We start from the raw sequence: 14,086 nt of genomic DNA, 5'->3' as shown, positions 1-14,086 counted from the left end.
GGTGGCGGTCGGCCGCCTCGGCTTGCCGGAAAATCCAACTATTTCCAAAAATTCTCAAACAAATACAGAATTGAAGATCTCATTGAGTAGAGTAAACTTTATACTTGAGGCCAAGGCCAATTTGGCCTGGAAACACTTCAATTTCACCAAAATCCGTGCGGACCCTAGAATTGGGTGAGTTCCAATTCGTCCTCAAATCAACTCCAATGCTCCAACTAATGCTTGGGCTTTGTTCTAGGCCTCGAGAGGAAGCTATGGGTGGTGGCAATTGGAAGAAATTGCTTCGGGATTGGGTGATTCGAAGCTAAAGCCGCCGCACCCCTCCTTGCGGTTTTCTCCATTTTCAAAGTCAAATCTCTCCAATTTTGAGATGGAATGCGTAGAGGGAAGGTCTTGGAGGGTTTCCCATAAAGTTTCTTGAAGCAATTCGCCGGAAAAACGGGTGAAAATCGTCGGAAAAATAGAGATGGGTGCGCGGGTAAACGGGTTGGGGGAAAACCCGTTTCTGATCTTCTCTCCTCCGCTTTTCGCCCTCTCTCCTTTCCTCCTTTCCTCTGTTCCGATTGGCCATCCTCTCCTTCTCTCTTCTCCTGATTCATCCCTTCCTTCTTCTTTCAAATTGGGCAATCTTGCCCAATCCCATTTTTTCCTTTCTTCTTTCTTCCCGACTGCCCTCTTTCTTCTTTCCCAAATTCTAATAACAACTAATAAAATAATAACACATAAATATATATATATATATATATATGTATATATTAACCAAAGTAGAAGTACTTCTCAGGTTAGAATTCCGTAAAACTTTAACCGTGACTCCAAATCACGAACTGTCTACGCTCACACGTCCGTAGCGACGAGTACTACGAGGATATGTCAAGAAAATAAATCTTAGATGGCACGACACAACGATTAACCTCGAATAATGCGCGTGCCTCAAAGGGTATTTTTGTAAAATCCTTTATTAAAACTTTAAAAATTCTTAAAATTAGAGACGGGCTGTCACATTTTTGGTACAAACATGAAAGGTGTATCTGAAACTAAAGAGTATCTAAATTCAAAATTCAAGATGAAGGATTTGAATGAATTAGATACTATCTTGGGAATTAAAGTAAAGAAGCATAGTAGGGATTACGCTTTGTGTCAATCACATTATATAGAAAAAAATTGCTTCTTAAGTTTAAGCATCTACAAATAAAAGAAGCAAATACCCTTTTGACCCAAATGGGACTTTGCTTAATAATTCTGGCAAGTTCGTCGCACAACTTGAGTATGCTAGTGTAATCGGAAATTTAATTTATGCCATGTATTGTACCAGGTCAAATATGGCATTTACAGTCAGCAAACTTTCTAGATACATTAGTTAACCTGATACTGCTTATTAGAAAGCAATAAAGAGAATTTTTGGTTATCTTAAAAGAACTGTTAACTTGAAATTACTCTGAGTTTCCAGCAGTATTTGAAGGATATTCAGATGAAAGTTGGATAACAAGTGCTAATGATAATAAGTCTACATTAGGGTGGATTTTTACAATTCCCCGAGGACCAATTTATTGGGCTTTAAAGAAGCAAACGTGTATAGCACATTCAACTATGGAATCTGAATTTATAGCATTACCAGCAGCAAGTACAAAAGCGGAATGGATTAGAAATTTATTACTGGAAATAGAGTTGTGGCCACACCCAATGCCATCCATTTCTTTGTACTGTGATAGTGAAGCTACTTTGTCTAGAGCATACAATAAGGTATATAATGGAAAGTCTAGACATATTAGCTTTAGGCATGAGTATGTCAAGCAATTAATAACTGATGGAGTTATTAATATTATTTATGTTAAATCAAGTAATAACTTAGTGGATCCGTTAACGAAAGCACTTTCAAGAGCTTTGGTAGTTAGTACATCTAGTGAAATGGGGCTAACATCCTTTATTGAAAATTAGCCACCAATAATGGTACCCGACTTTGTCTAGACCATCACTAGTTTAAAAGCTTAATGATAGGAGCATATTTATACGACTTAGTTAGCTTGTTTTCTTGCTTTTAATTAGCTAAACTATGATAATTATAGTGTTTAAAGTTATTTTCGTGCAATTTCAGGTTTTAGTGTCAAAGTATGCAAAAAGAAGCAATTTGGAACATTCTAGAGCATTTTTGGGCCAAGATTGGATTGTGCAAGCATGGAGGCATGAGGATGGACGAATTTGAAGACAAAAGAGGCTATGAACATGCTAAAAATCTGGTGAAACAAATACAAGTTGCAAGAAGGGATAAATTTCTAGAAGGATTGACCAAAACTTCACTCAAAACCAAGAAATTCTTCAATGCCGTGGGCATTGATTCACTTTCACCAGAAATTTGAGTGATGATGCAATGCTTAAATCACCATGACATGTGAGTGGATGATGCAATGCTTAACTCACCATGACATGTGAATGGATGACTCAATACCTAACCCACCAACAATTCCCACTCTTTGCCTTGCTCACCTACTCAATTCCACCAGAATTTTGTGTTAAACAAGTCCATCATTTTCCTATAAATACCATGGCAGCAACCTCATTCAAATCATCCAGAAATTAACCATTCTCCAAGCCTTCCCTTGCCTCTCCTTACATATCTAAACCTTCCCCATCCATTCCTCCATATAACCAACCATTCAACCACCATAACCACCTTGTGCCGCCACCATTGAAGGAGAGGAGAGGTCAGAGGCAAAGGGGCTTAGAGTGAGAAAAAGGCAAGGAGAAACTGACGGGAGCAACACAGAGAGCAAAGTTTCACTCCATTTTTCTTGGTTTTATCTTCTCAAACCCATGTTTTACTTTTGGTTTAATTTGATAATAATGTGTAACTAAATTTATTTTGGCTAGAGGTTAATTCAAAGCCATGAATATATTTGTAATATGAATTGATTACCTTCAGTTGTGATTTATGAGTTGTGATTTAATTTGCTTAACTGCTTCATTGATAACTAATTTGTGTATGTTGGTTGAGAGTGCACGCTTAATTTTCATGCATGAATTTGATGCTAGAATATAAGGGAGTTTCACCTAATCGTTATGAATTTATATTCACAAGTAGTGAAGGTTGTTATCCACAATCGTGTTAAGTGAATTCTAGGCTGGATTAACATGCGTATTCCATAGTTATGAATGCCTAGTCAATGTTTATGATTTCCGTTGAACTTAATGATCTTTGTTGAATGTCTCTATCATGCGTATTCCATAGTTAGGGATTTTGATGAGGAATAATTTGGTTGTAATGCGTATTCCATTCAATCCAATGAATCTAAGGAAATCTAAGAGTTAATTTAAGCGGACCTAATTAACTTGGAACATTGTCATTCACAATTTATTGAAAGAACAACTGAAAATCAATTTAGGTTGCATATGTGTCATGTGTGGAGAAAAACCCTCTAGCTAGTCCGTCACCTATCCTTTCACCTTAATTTCATGCTTTTGTCAATTCTGTAATTTATTTAAGTTTAATTTACTTCTCGTCAAAACCAAATCCCCCCCCCCATTATTAAATTATATTATTTAATTAGTTTTCATTGTTGTTAGTCTTTTAATTCAATTTCCGTCCATTTCAGTTCCTAGTGTCTAATTTGATTGTTTTCATTATTTTGAGTCATTCTAAGTGTGTTTCAAGTTATTAGAGTTTTTAGCCTAGTTTTGTGTCCTTGAGTCTTGTTTAATATTTTTAAATTAATTTAGAATAGATTAGCAATCCCTCCTAATCCCCGGCCTAGAACGATACCCTACTTACATCTATACTACAATTGTCAAAAAGAGGGTTTAATTTGTTTGTCAAGTAATTCTCGCATCACTTAATGGGTAATAACAAGTTATTGATAAGTGGTTGTAAAAGTACTGAAAATTAATGTATAGCTCATTCCAGGATGATCAGTACAAGATTGCTACGTTTAGGAGGATGAGTTTTATCTCTTAATGAGGTTATAATAGTAGGGACATGGGAATGAACCTCACCTATATGAACATAAGAAGTGGTGCCATTTCTACCAAGAGTTGGGTTTTTTCTTGTAAATGTTTATGAAACCAGGATGAAGCACAAGACCATAATAGTGCTTAATTAGTTCAAAATTTTCTTTAAAGAAATAAGACATAGTCATGTGTGTAGTGATTCCGGTTTTAATATAAGAATAGTTGGTTTAAACTTAGGTTACCATCACATTCGTTATAACTTTGAATTACTTACACTAATTAAAGGTTTAATTCGAAAGACACCTTTATATGCATGATTATATCAGTATGCTTGTCATTAATTATAAAGAGAGAACTGTTATATGTTATTTATTATATATTCTTAAAATGGGGACGGATTGTTTAATATTTCAAGAATATATATATATATATATATATATATATATATGTGTGTGTGTGTGTGTGTGTGTATTTATTTATATAGCTGTTTGACAGAGGATGGGAAGTTGGGTTATTGACCCAACAATCATATCTCTTCAAATTGAAGCATTGAAGCTTTTCTATTTTGGCTAAAAGACATGATCCATGATCAACCGGTGCATACTTTACTAACATATATGACCTTTGGGTAATTGGTGTTTTGCATCAGATATATTCATTGGACATACTGCTGCAATGAGTTGTATCCCATGGTGAAAAGGCATGCTCAAACCAAGGATGTGTCTAACAAGTGCAATACTCTCTATATATTAGTAATATTGGTAGAAGAGAAATTCATTCAGAATTTTGTTGTCTACACAATTTCCTTGCTCTCTCTTCTCTCTCCATCACATTCATACAATTTCTTTCTAGTTATTTATAAGGGAATTTGATTTGGTTTTGCTAAACGAATATTTCATACTTTGTTGTACCCTAGATGTGATTTGCCAAGAACCCCTTAGCAAAATCATTCAAGTGGGGACAAATGACATTTTAAAGAAACGATTCAAGTCGTACCTCAAAGTCATCTTTCAGTTTATTTTCTATATTTATATATTTACTCCATCAAAACATAAACTATTACAAAATGCTTCACTAGTCACCGATAGCTATCAATAGCTAATTTGTGGATACCCAATCATTTTTGTTATGTGGGTACGTGAAAATACCAGAACTAGGGAGAAGGTGACTTTGAGCAACTACAATGGCCCAATGGGTACGAATGTATCCCATGATGAGGATTCTAAATTCAACGTTTGTTTTTAGGATTTTTACGTACTTTTATTCTTCTGATTTAGGAATTCTTTTAGGGAAATTAATTAGTGTGCATTAATTATAGTGGCAGATTGTGTAATTTTGGTTTTAAAGGAGAGTGAGTTTATGCACCAAAATTGTAAGAAGTATTTTGATCAAAATCCTAAAAGGCGTCTTCCAAAAAAAAAAAAAAAATTAATCCTATAAGGCAAACATGTTAAATCTAAGAGGTAGTAAGATGAGAAGTCATAGGTTCAAATCTCGCTAAAGGCGAATTTGAACCATATTATTGTTAGCCCGTTGTAAGTTTGAGCTCATCCCTTTCCCTTTAGCATAGATAATATCGTTTGTTTTAAAATATAAAAAAAATCCTAATTTTTTACTGTATCAAAAGACAAAAGAACATGTTTGTTTATATTGAAAAATACAAAAGAGACAAAAAGATGTTTGTCTATAAGAGTAAGCCCACTCGTTTTAGGAGGGCAAGGGCAAGGGCAAAGCGAGGGCAAGGACAAATATATATTTTTTATTATTTATGCTTTGCTGGCCTTATCGTATTTCGGATGAGATTTTCAGTCGCTTTCGCCATTCCTTGTGTTATTATTCATTAATAATATCTACTCTAATTTTTAATAAGATTTTCTACCATTCATGTAGTACCATGATAGTTGGATATTTATAGAATGTCTATATGTATACATATATATTGTACTTTTCTAGTTTCTTGAATTTTGAAAACATATTTCAAATTTTTTTTTTTTGAACATATATGATTTCATAAAAGTTTTATGAAACTTTGTATTTCCAAGTTTAACTATGTAGTTGTTTGCTGTTTAATTTGAACTCTCCTTTCGGCTAAAGTTGACAGAAACAAAAACCAAAAAAATATGGGAACTTTAATGAAAAGGGCTTGGACAAAATTTAATTTAACCAAAAACCACCCTATACTATTATTTAATCAAAATGGCTTAATATTTAATTACAAGGACAAAACTAATCTATTTCAGGTCCACAACTATTAAACCCACATGTGATGAATTAAAAGCCTATAACTAAATAATTTTTTTTTCCAGCCCCTGCCCCTAACAGAAATCCCATTCTGTCAGCCAATCTGTTAGAATTAAACTTCTTTTTATTTACGAGTATGCCACTTCCTCATTAATCCACCAAACAGGTAGTAATAGGTTTGTGATTCAAAAGCTGCCTACCTCCTCCAATGAACCAGCTTCCTCTCACCTTTCAATAAAACCGTCTTCCGAGCTTGTAATTGCAGCATTCTTTTCAAAATTATGATCTACACCCTACTTTCCAATAAAAAAAAGGCTGGAGAGTAGGATGGGGTCTAACATCTTGAGGAAGAAAGATTATAGAAGGTTGAGAAAGCTTAACTCTTGACATTGAAGAACAGGGATGAACAGATGAAGTTCTTTCATGTGTAAGAGAAAATTTCTTGTTCTTATTCTTTTTATCAACGTATTTTCTTCTCTCTCTAAAATTGCAATCAATTCTGTGTATGTTTCAATTGGAAAGAAAAAAGAAAGACTGAAAATAGTTTTAAGCCACAATTTTGTGTTTGACACATTGCATGGTGATATTAAAAGCTTAGTTTGGTTACGAGAGGATGGATTAGGAATTTAGGACACTTATAGTGACTGATACCTATGGCCAAATTTTGCGAATTTTCAAAGAGAATTTAAACAGCATGCCGATAAACTAATTTGAGTAACTACCACATAGAAATTAATTTAATAAACTTACCAATTGTTGCTAAGGATGAACACACAACTGAAGTATCATGGGCCTTTGGTATGACTGGTAAGGCACCTGGTAAGATCTTTTTGCTTGTTCATATTTATATCTAAATTTCTAATTTGCTTATGTTGTCTCTTTATTTTATTGCATACATATATGAACGGTTTCTTGATTTACTTTGCAAAGTGGAATGTTCCTATTACTAGTGTTCCGTTTAAGAAATATTCAGTGTTTAGTTTACGAAACAGTGATAGTACTAGTGTTCTGTTTATGAAATAGTGATAGTACTAATATTTGGTTTAAGATATAGTCAGTGTTTAATTTAAGAAATAGTGTTTATTTTAAGAAGTAGTCAATGTTCAGTTAAGAAATAGTGATAGTACTAGTGTTCCGTTTGAGAAATAATCAGTGTTTAGTTTACGAAACAGTGATGGTACTAGTGTTCGTTTGATAAATAGTCAATGTTTAGTTTACGAAATAGTGACAGTACTAGTGTTCCGTTTATGAAATAATGATAGTACTAATATTCGGTTTAAGATATAGTCGGTGTTTAATTTAAGAAATAGTGTTCATTTTAAAAAGTAGTCAATGTTCAGTTAAGAAATAGTGATAGTACTAGTGTTCTGTTTGAGAAATAATCAGTATTTAGTTTACGAAACAGTGATAATACTAGTGTTCCATTTAATAAATAGTCAGTGTTTAGTTTATGAAACAGTGATAGTACTACTGTTTCGTTTAAGAAATAGTCAGTGTTTAGTTTACCAAATAGTGATAGTACTAGTGTTCCATTTAAGAAATAGTCAGTGTTTAGTTTACGAAACAGTGATAGTACTAGTTTTAGTTTACCAAATAGTGATAGTACTAATGTTCCGTTTAAGAAATAGTCAGTGTTTAGTTTACGAAACAGTGACTAGTGTTCTGTTTAAGAAATAATCAGTGTTTAGTTTACGAAACAGTGATAGTACTAGTGTTCGTTTGATAAATAGTCAGTATTTAGTTTACGAAATAGTGACAGTACTTTGTTAGTAAAAAATTAATTATTTGCAAATATATTATATTATCTTGATTGAACACGGATACATTATTTATGAAATGACTATTTATGAAACCTGTTTTCATAAGAAAATAACAAAGAACACTAGCTATAACCCATTTAATAATGATGGATCTTTTTACAACCTGTTTTCCATCTCCTCTCATCCCCTTTTTCACCTAGCTTTTGGCTGTTGTTTTGGCCTCTTTTATGTTGTTTATGTTGCTTGCCCTTCGGGGCTGGAGTGCTTTCTGCCTCCCTCATTTGTTCCTTGGCGGCTCCCCTTTTTATATGATCTCTTCGATTTCAACCAAAAACTAATGATGGACCATGGCTAATAATAACTAACTCTGCCACATGCTACTTGTGCGCTGTAACATCATATCATTGCTACGGTGGTTACCAAGTTCTTAATTGAAATTAGCATATAGCTGACTTCCAATCTCATTAGATATGTTGAAGAATGAAAGGTCCTTATATTCTGAATGTAACCACCTACCCAAATAATCCAACTCAGTTTACCTCTTTAAACAACTTCACCATGAATTTAAGGCTATTGGACAAATTAACACCCTTAATACTTACAGAGCCCCCAAATCTCAATCAAGAAGATCAGTAACTTCAAATGCGTATTTCATTAACAAAAAACCAGAAGAAGAATGATTGATTTGAAATTAGAGAAGAAAACTGGAACCGAAAATTGAATAGGAATTCCAATTGGGAGATTTACTTGCAATCACGAGATGATCGAGGGAATTCTTGATCGTCTAGAACTGAGCAAGATAGTTCACCATGTTTGACCTCGATCTGTACCAGACATATGCAATTGTTCATTATCGATATATATATATATATATATAGAGAGAGAGAGAGAGAGAGAGAGACCTATACAAACATGTAGAGACAGAGAGAGAGAGCTAAGTGAGGTGGTGGTTGCAAGTGTGTGAGTTTGCTCTCTCACTGTGCAATGGGGGAATTGTATCGAAGCAAGGTATAAAATATCGATGATATCGGAACGCGGAAAATTCAATGGAAATATCGGGATATTATCGATATCGATAAAAATTGAATAAAAACCACAGAAATTGTAAGAAAAACTTGGAATTTTTTATTGAAACTTTGCAGGATGTTTATTTAGTCAATTATCTATTAGTTTATCACAAAAAATTGGAAGGAAATGCATTGCATGATAGATATAACTGATTTAAATTTATTATATAGCGAGCTGGTAAACATTGTGAGTGTAGAAAATATTTAGTAATTAATGAAAGAAGTTTAAACACACCATAATCATTTATATATAATGAATTAGTACAATATTTTATACTTTATACATTGCAAGGTAAGATACATGAGTGACTTAGCAAGGTCTAAAATATCGATGATATCAGAAATATCGGTAGTCTAAAAAAATATCGGTAGTCCAAAAACACAGAAATTTGGATGGAAATATCCAGATATTATGGATATTTTAGACCATAGATCGAAGTTCTATAAGGCAAGCCCGTACTTCCCTTTTTTTTAACGGTTGAGGAAAGGTAAACGGCAAAGGTATGCCTTCAGGGCAAAATCGGAAATTCATTAGTTGGGCCAGTTTTATAGGGCTGGTTTCATGTTGAATTTGTCCTAATCATTAAATAAAGTTTGTACATGGCTTTTGGTTAAGATTCAAAGTTTTGAAGCCATTTTCATTAGTTTTCTTAAAAAATATTTGCCCGCAAGCAGCAGCTCGGGCAAGACTTGACTTGGCACTAAGTTGGATATAGCAGGGCCCACCGATTGCCCTTCAATTTTTGGGCCGGTAGAGTAATATTTTTGAGTATTGGGCAATATTTGCGTCCTTGCCCTTCCACCGTTGGAATTCCTATACTAAAGTTCATAAACTGGGGTGCATGAGAGGCTGCGTTAATGTGGTTTTGGTGTTTGATGTGGAAGAAATGTGGTGAACTTAGTAAAGGTTGAAATTTTTTATTTTTAATGGGTCCGTTAGACAGAAATTGGGGTAAACATAAATCCTGGTGTTTAAATGAACAAAATTTTAGGCCATGTTTGGTAGCCCGTATAACAGACCGGATAGGATAGCTAATACGGTTCCAGGTGTTTGGTGTTGTCTTGTACTAAATAATACCCGGACTAATTATACTGACCCCACACCTTTTATACCCGGACTAATTATCCAACCAAAAAGCTCTGTATTGTTTAGTCGGGTTCTCGCCCTCTCCGTTCCCCACGCCGCTCGCTCTACTCCTCTCACGTCGCTTGCTATCTCTTCTAAATCCAAGGTTCTTCCTCCTCTTCTGAATCTGAGATTCTTCTTTCTCCTCCCTGTTCCGCCCTCCTCCTATTTTTCTTGCAATTTTTCGTCTTCTCTCTCTGTTCTGCCCTCCTATTTTTCTTCCAACTATTTTTTTTTCAATCAGATTGAATCAGATTGTTTTTTTTTTTCTCTCTAATTTTTGCAATTGATTTTATAAATTTTCAATTGCTAAAGAACCCATCTGCCCCCTTTGGGTTCTTCAGAACCATTCTACTTTTGCTGGGCTGATTTGCAGCTAAAAAAAGGAGAAGAATTTGGAAAAAAAACAATGAGAATTTGAAAGGTGGGTTTTGCTGGGTTTCTTGTTGCTGCCTTTGTGTTGGGCGGGGTTTGGTTCAGGGGAGCAGACGGGGAAGAAGAAGAAGAAGTACTTTTGCTGGGCTGATTTGTAGCTAAAACAAAAGAGAAGGATTGGGAAAAAAATGATGAGAATTTGAAAGGTGGGTTTTGCTGGGTTCCTTGTTGATGCATTTGTGGTGGGGTTTGGTTCAGGGAGCAAACAGGGAAGAAGAAGGGATAGAGAGGGAGGGAGTTTGGGAGGTGCGATGGATAGACCTGCTGGGAACCAAAAAGATGATTTCAGTTTTTTTTTTTTTTTTTTTTATAATTTTATTTTAAGTTTGATTCCTCCTATCCAGTATAATACCAAACACAGTATAAATAATACGGTTATTAGTCCAATACTGTACCAAACGCCCGACTAATTTAATCAGTACTATCCGGTGGTTATTTATCCTATCCGACAGAAATAGTCAGTACAGTCCGAGCTGCCAAACGAGACCTTAGTTGTAATAAGGATGCAGTTATGTAATTGTATTTCTAATGTAAATATTGGCTTAATTTATTAAAACTCATGTGAATATGTGAATTTTTCTTTATAATTAGTTAATTAAAATCTTGTGATATTACACGCTGGCCCATAAACGGATATCATACTCATCTTATCATCAATTTAATCTAGACTTCAAAAGTAAAATTTGAATGGATATTTTTGTATCAATAAAAAAATTTGAACGTATAATTCTCCATAAAACTCGAAACTGACTGGATCTCCCTGTTTTCTGTGATAGCTAAATATGTTGTGGTTGTGGAACTCCAAGTTTATTTAGTAATGTTGAATTTTGGAATCTTATTTGGTAATATACTTAATAATTGAACCTCGACCTACCAAGCCTTAGGGACTTGGAGTTTGATTCAGTTTGTCTCTCAAACAGGTGGTGTTCTTTTCTGTGTATATATACGTGTGAAGAATTCATGTGGAATAATACAGTTGAAATGTCCCAGGTGCGTGAATGTGAAACTCCTGAAGATAAGGTGGTTGAAATCCTGTCCAAGTTGCCGCCCAAGTCTCTGATTAGATTCAAATGCATACGCAAGTCTTGGTGCACTATCATCAATAGTCCAAGTTTTGTGGCCAAACACCTCAGAATTTCCATGGACAACAAACTCTCATCCACCACTTGTATCCTTCTCAACCGTTGTCAGGTTCATGTTTTCCCGGACAGGAGTTGGAAACAAGACGTTTTCTGGTCCATGACTAATCTTTCCATTGATAGTGATGAGCACAACCTTCATTATGATGTTGAGGACCTAAATATACCGTTTCCAATGGAAGATCAAGACAATGTAGAGATTCACGGTTATTGCAATGGGATTGTCTGTGTAATAGTAGGGAAAAATGTTCTTTTATGCAATCCTGCAACGAGAGAATTCAGGCAACTTCCCAATTCATCTCTTCTTCTACCCCTTCCCAAGGGAAGATTCGGATTGGAAACGACCTTTAAAGGAATGGGATTTGGCTATGATTGCAAAACTAAAGAATACAAGGTTGTGCGAATTATAGAAAATTGTGATTGTGAGTATTCAGAAGATGGAGAATCATACTATGAGCGTATTCTTCTTCCTCACACGGCTGAGGTATACACCACAACTGCTAACTCTTGGAAAGAGATTAAGATTGATATATCAATTGAAACTCGTTGGTATTGCATTCCTTATTCTTGTTCAGTGTACTTGAAGGGATTTTGTTATTGGTTTGCATACGATAACGGGGAGTACGTATTTTCATTTGATTTAGGTGATGAGATATTTCATAGAATAGAATTGCCTTCTAGGAGAGAATCCGATTTCAAGTTTTATGGTATTTTTCTGTATAATGAATCCGTCACTTCGTATTGCTATCGTCATGAAGAGGATTGTGAATTATTTGAAATATGGGTAATGGACGACTATGATGGAGTTAAGAGTTCATGGACAAAACAGCTAACGATTGGACCCCTTAAAGACATTGATTATCCATTGACACTTTGGAAATGTGACGAGATTCTTATGCTTGGCTCATATGGAAGAGCCGCCTCTTGTAATTCTAGTACTGGAAATCTCAAGTATCTTCATATTCCCCCTATTATCAATTGGATGATAGATTATGTGAAAAGTATTGTTCCAGTCAAGTGAATTGAGGGAAAAGTTCCCTTTTCTCCTATTTAATTTGTATGCATGGTATAAAGCTTGAGTTTGCATCTTCTAATTTTGCTTTGTGGCCTTTGTATTTATTGTATAATGAATCCTTCGCTTCGTATTGCTCTCGTTACGAAGAGGATTCTATATTATTTGAAATATGGGTAATGGACGACATAACGAAATTAAGAGTTCATGGATAAAACTCCCAACCGTTGGACCCTTTAAATGCATTCGGTTTCCATTGACACTTTGGAAACGTGACGAGCTTCTTATGCTTGCCTCCGATGGAAGAGGCACCTCTTATAATTGTAGTACTAGAAATCTCAAGTATCTTCGTATTCTTGCTATTATCAATAGGAATGGGGTTATAGATTATGCGAAAAGTGTTGTTCCAGTCAAGTGAGTTGGGGGCAAAGTTCCATTTCTCTTATTTAATTTATATGCATGATATAAGCCTTGAGTTTACAGCTTCTAATTTTGCTTTGTGACCTTTGTACTATGTTTGCTTATCATGGACTGCCTTTAGTTTTTGGATTTTCCACGTTTTGTAATGTTAAGGCTAATTAATACTAACAATTCCCTTATATTTTCTTCGAAATTCCCTTCTTAAAAAATTAATAACTTTGTACTAATACAACATAATCAAGTTAAACCTTCTAGCATAGAAGTGCAAACATTTATTAGTAAAATCCGGGTTGCTAAAAAAATTTAGACAACAAAGAATATTTAGAGCCTTTTAGAGCATCTCCAAAGGATATGTCAAATATAATATGTCAAAATTTTATTTGATGGTTGATGTGGCAAATTGAATACAAGTGCTCAAGGTTCTAATAGATGCTAGCCGCTAGTCAGGTGGCGGGCTGGGGCCTAGCGCCTAGGCGCCTAGGCGGACTAAGCGGATTTAAGTAAATCTATCATATTTCGTGTAAATAAGTGTCTGTTTATACTTAAAATATATATAATTTCATCATAAGCTATAAAATAGAATGCATATATATTATGAAATTTTGGAATATAATGAAAACATGTGAAATAAGGATATAATGTGTGCTCATTTAAGTATGCAATAAGTCTCTTACAATTTATTGAAAAAAATAAATTCAAAATGAAAGTTATCTATTTTTTGTCTAAGTGAGTTGCGACCTAGGCGGGTCTGGGTGGGCTAGGCGGCTGCCGAGCCGGTCTAGGCACCCTTTTTTAATTTTCAAAAGCCTAAGCATTAATCGGGGTAATGGCCAGCCGCCTAGCGCCACTAGGCTGGGATTTTTAGAATAGTGCAAGTGTTAAATCCTCTTCTTTTCCAATGGATGTGTCAAATATTTATTTTATTATTTTATTGGGCACATAGTTAC

The 14,086-nt window shown here is 34.7% G+C and overlaps 1 protein-coding gene across 1 annotated transcript; it reads left to right on the top strand.

The window, feature by feature from the left end:
• Positions 1-11,549: 11,549 nt before the first annotated feature.
• On the top strand, positions 11,550-12,728 carry LOC103414676 (F-box protein CPR30-like). The gene is given in 1 exon segment (NM_001328801.1): positions 11,550-12,728. A coding segment is annotated over 1 exon segment (1,179 nt).
• The last annotated feature ends 1,358 nt before the right edge of the window (positions 12,729-14,086 follow it).

The sequence above is a fragment of the Malus domestica genome, chromosome 17 (assembly GCF_042453785.1).
Source record: "Malus domestica chromosome 17, GDT2T_hap1".
Classification (NCBI taxonomy): domain Eukaryota; kingdom Viridiplantae; phylum Streptophyta; class Magnoliopsida; order Rosales; family Rosaceae; genus Malus; species Malus domestica.
This window is presented reverse-complemented; position numbering and strand designations above follow the sequence as displayed.